Source organism: Baudoinia panamericana, assembly GCF_000338955.1.
Source record: "Baudoinia panamericana UAMH 10762 unplaced genomic scaffold BAUCOscaffold_19, whole genome shotgun sequence".
Classification (NCBI taxonomy): Eukaryota; Fungi; Ascomycota; class Dothideomycetes; order Mycosphaerellales; family Teratosphaeriaceae; genus Baudoinia; species Baudoinia panamericana.
In genome coordinates, this window is record NW_006911275.1 from 1 (window position 1) to 2,076 (window position 2,076).

The following is a 2,076-nucleotide window of genomic DNA, read 5'->3' on the forward strand; positions in this document are numbered from 1 at the left end:
GAGGTGCAGGGCATGGGTGAACCGAATCACCCACCATCCCGGCACCTTTCCCCGACGATTGACTGCAGCCAGGCAAATTGACAATCAACTTGGCCCGGCTCAGTCAAATCGCTTTTCTTCTCTTGCCCCTCATATATCCTCCGACAAGGTCGGGGCTCAAAATGTGCACGCAGCGGTCGCGCGTGCAAAACAGATCTGCCGCCGGCCGTCTCTGTACGGACTTCTGCGAAAGACCCCCTGCGGCCCCATCGCCGCCGCCATAGGTGGGCCGGTGCGGGGGGCGTGGGACTTGGTCGAAAATGAGGCCGACCTCGCTGTCGCCTCCGCCGACCCCGTGTTCCGTTAATGGCCAATGAAACCGCGGGCTGGATCCCACCCCGCTGCCGCCGGCCCGAGCCTGTAGAGGAGCCCTTGAGGGGCCTCGCCGCCGCCCTCGCCGCCCTCTCATACTCCCCGTCCGCGGCCTTGCTGTCGCCTACGTGGCCGCCACATCGGTCCCTGCCGCCCGCGCCGCCGCCTCGCCGCCGCCCCCGCCCGTGGTGCCGCTTCTCCCCCGGTCGCACCTAGTCAACCCAGAGGGGGTGGTCACGCACCGGGGGAGAAAGGACTGCCGCGCCGGCTCCGACCCCGCCGGACTCCCCTGTGAACCTGCCGCGAGACCTTGCCGCCGTCGGGCTGCACACAAGCAATAACCAAAGGTCCCACCTAGCATGTTAGTAGGTGATAGTACACTCTAAGCGGTCTTTCTTCGACGCAGCCTCCAGACCCTGCCGCCAACCCCTCCGGGCGCCTGAGCACTTGGCCATCCACCTCGTCTACCGTCTGCCTGGCTGCTGTGTAGCCTCGCTCTTGCCGCTGCTACATGGCACTACCTTGACGACCCCGACGGCCCCAACAAACCCCGACGCTCAAGCCCGACGGTCACGTGACTGGCCCCGACGGACCCCGACGGCGCGCACCAGGCAGCCCGACGCTGCTTCTGGACCCCGACGCTCCTCAAAAAATCTTCTCGTGCTGCCGCCATGCCGCCATGCCGCCCGGTCTCTATGCGTAGGGTTTGCCTCAGGCCCTGGCGTATCCCGGCACGATGCCGCTCTGTGCTGTAGGGGTAGGGAAGGCGCCCAGCGGTCACACGGCGCCCCCACCAAACCCACGCGATGAGCCCGACGGAGCCGACGGCACGTGACCCGACCCTGACGGCGTGTGCGCCCTCAGGATTCAGCAGGGAGGCCACCGCGGACCCCGACGCTCGAGCCCGACGGTCACGTGACCAGCCCGACGGAACCCCGACGGTCACGTGATCTTACCCCGACGCTGCGTGTGCCCAGCATCTGCCACAAGAGCGACAGTTGACCCCGACGCTCGAGCCCGACGGTCACGTGATGTGGGCCGGGTCGCCCCCACCGCAGCCTGGTGGGGTGATGGTCCACTAAGATCCTGAGCAGGCCAGACTACAGAGCCCATCTGAGTGCGCGACGGCGGTGTATAGCGTCGGGCTCTTGGCCGCATGGCCGGGGCGTGCGTAACGCCCCGACAGTGTTCCACCCGCCAAAAGCAGTCGCAGCCTCTGTCGCCGCAACCGTCTTCTTCCTTGTTTGACGGCGCCTCACCCCGGGGACGACCCGGCCCTCTCTCCTCGGGTCAGAGAGCGGAGTGGTCACGGCCATGTGGTGCCTGCCTGCCTCCTCCAAGTCGACCCCTCCCGCAGGGCGTGACACCTATCGCTGGCTGGCTGCTGGGTAAGGTTGCTAGGCGTAGTGCACCCCCTGGCGCACTATGTTTGCCGGGAGCCTTCGCTCCGCCGTCGCACGCCGGTCCCCCCAACACCGTCCAACGCGGGGGCGACCCGGCCCTTCCCGCGACACGAAAGCTGGACGGCCCGTGACGGCCCTACTTTGTGTCGACATTCCTAATCCCCTCGAGTCGATGGTTCCAAACCATCGATCAATCTCATGGGGGTGTATCGAACAAAACTGCGGACGCGGGCTTACGCTCAGCAGCTCGTAACAACAAGGCTACTCGACTGCTTACACGACCCGGTCCGACATCCCAGTCGTCTGCAAGGGTTTCATCCCC

At 66.3% G+C, this 2,076-nt stretch overlaps 1 protein-coding gene across 1 annotated transcript; it reads left to right on the forward strand.

Annotated features, from left to right (window-relative positions):
• Positions 1-1,507: 1,507 nt before the first annotated feature.
• BAUCODRAFT_152867 (uncharacterized protein) lies at positions 1,508-1,885 on the forward strand (the record flags this gene model as incomplete). The annotated part of the gene is made up of 1 exon (XM_007683852.1): positions 1,508-1,885. The coding sequence occupies one exon, from the start codon at positions 1,508-1,510 to the stop codon at positions 1,883-1,885; it is 378 nt and encodes a 125-aa protein (XP_007682042.1).
• Positions 1,886-2,076: the final 191 nt, after the last annotated feature.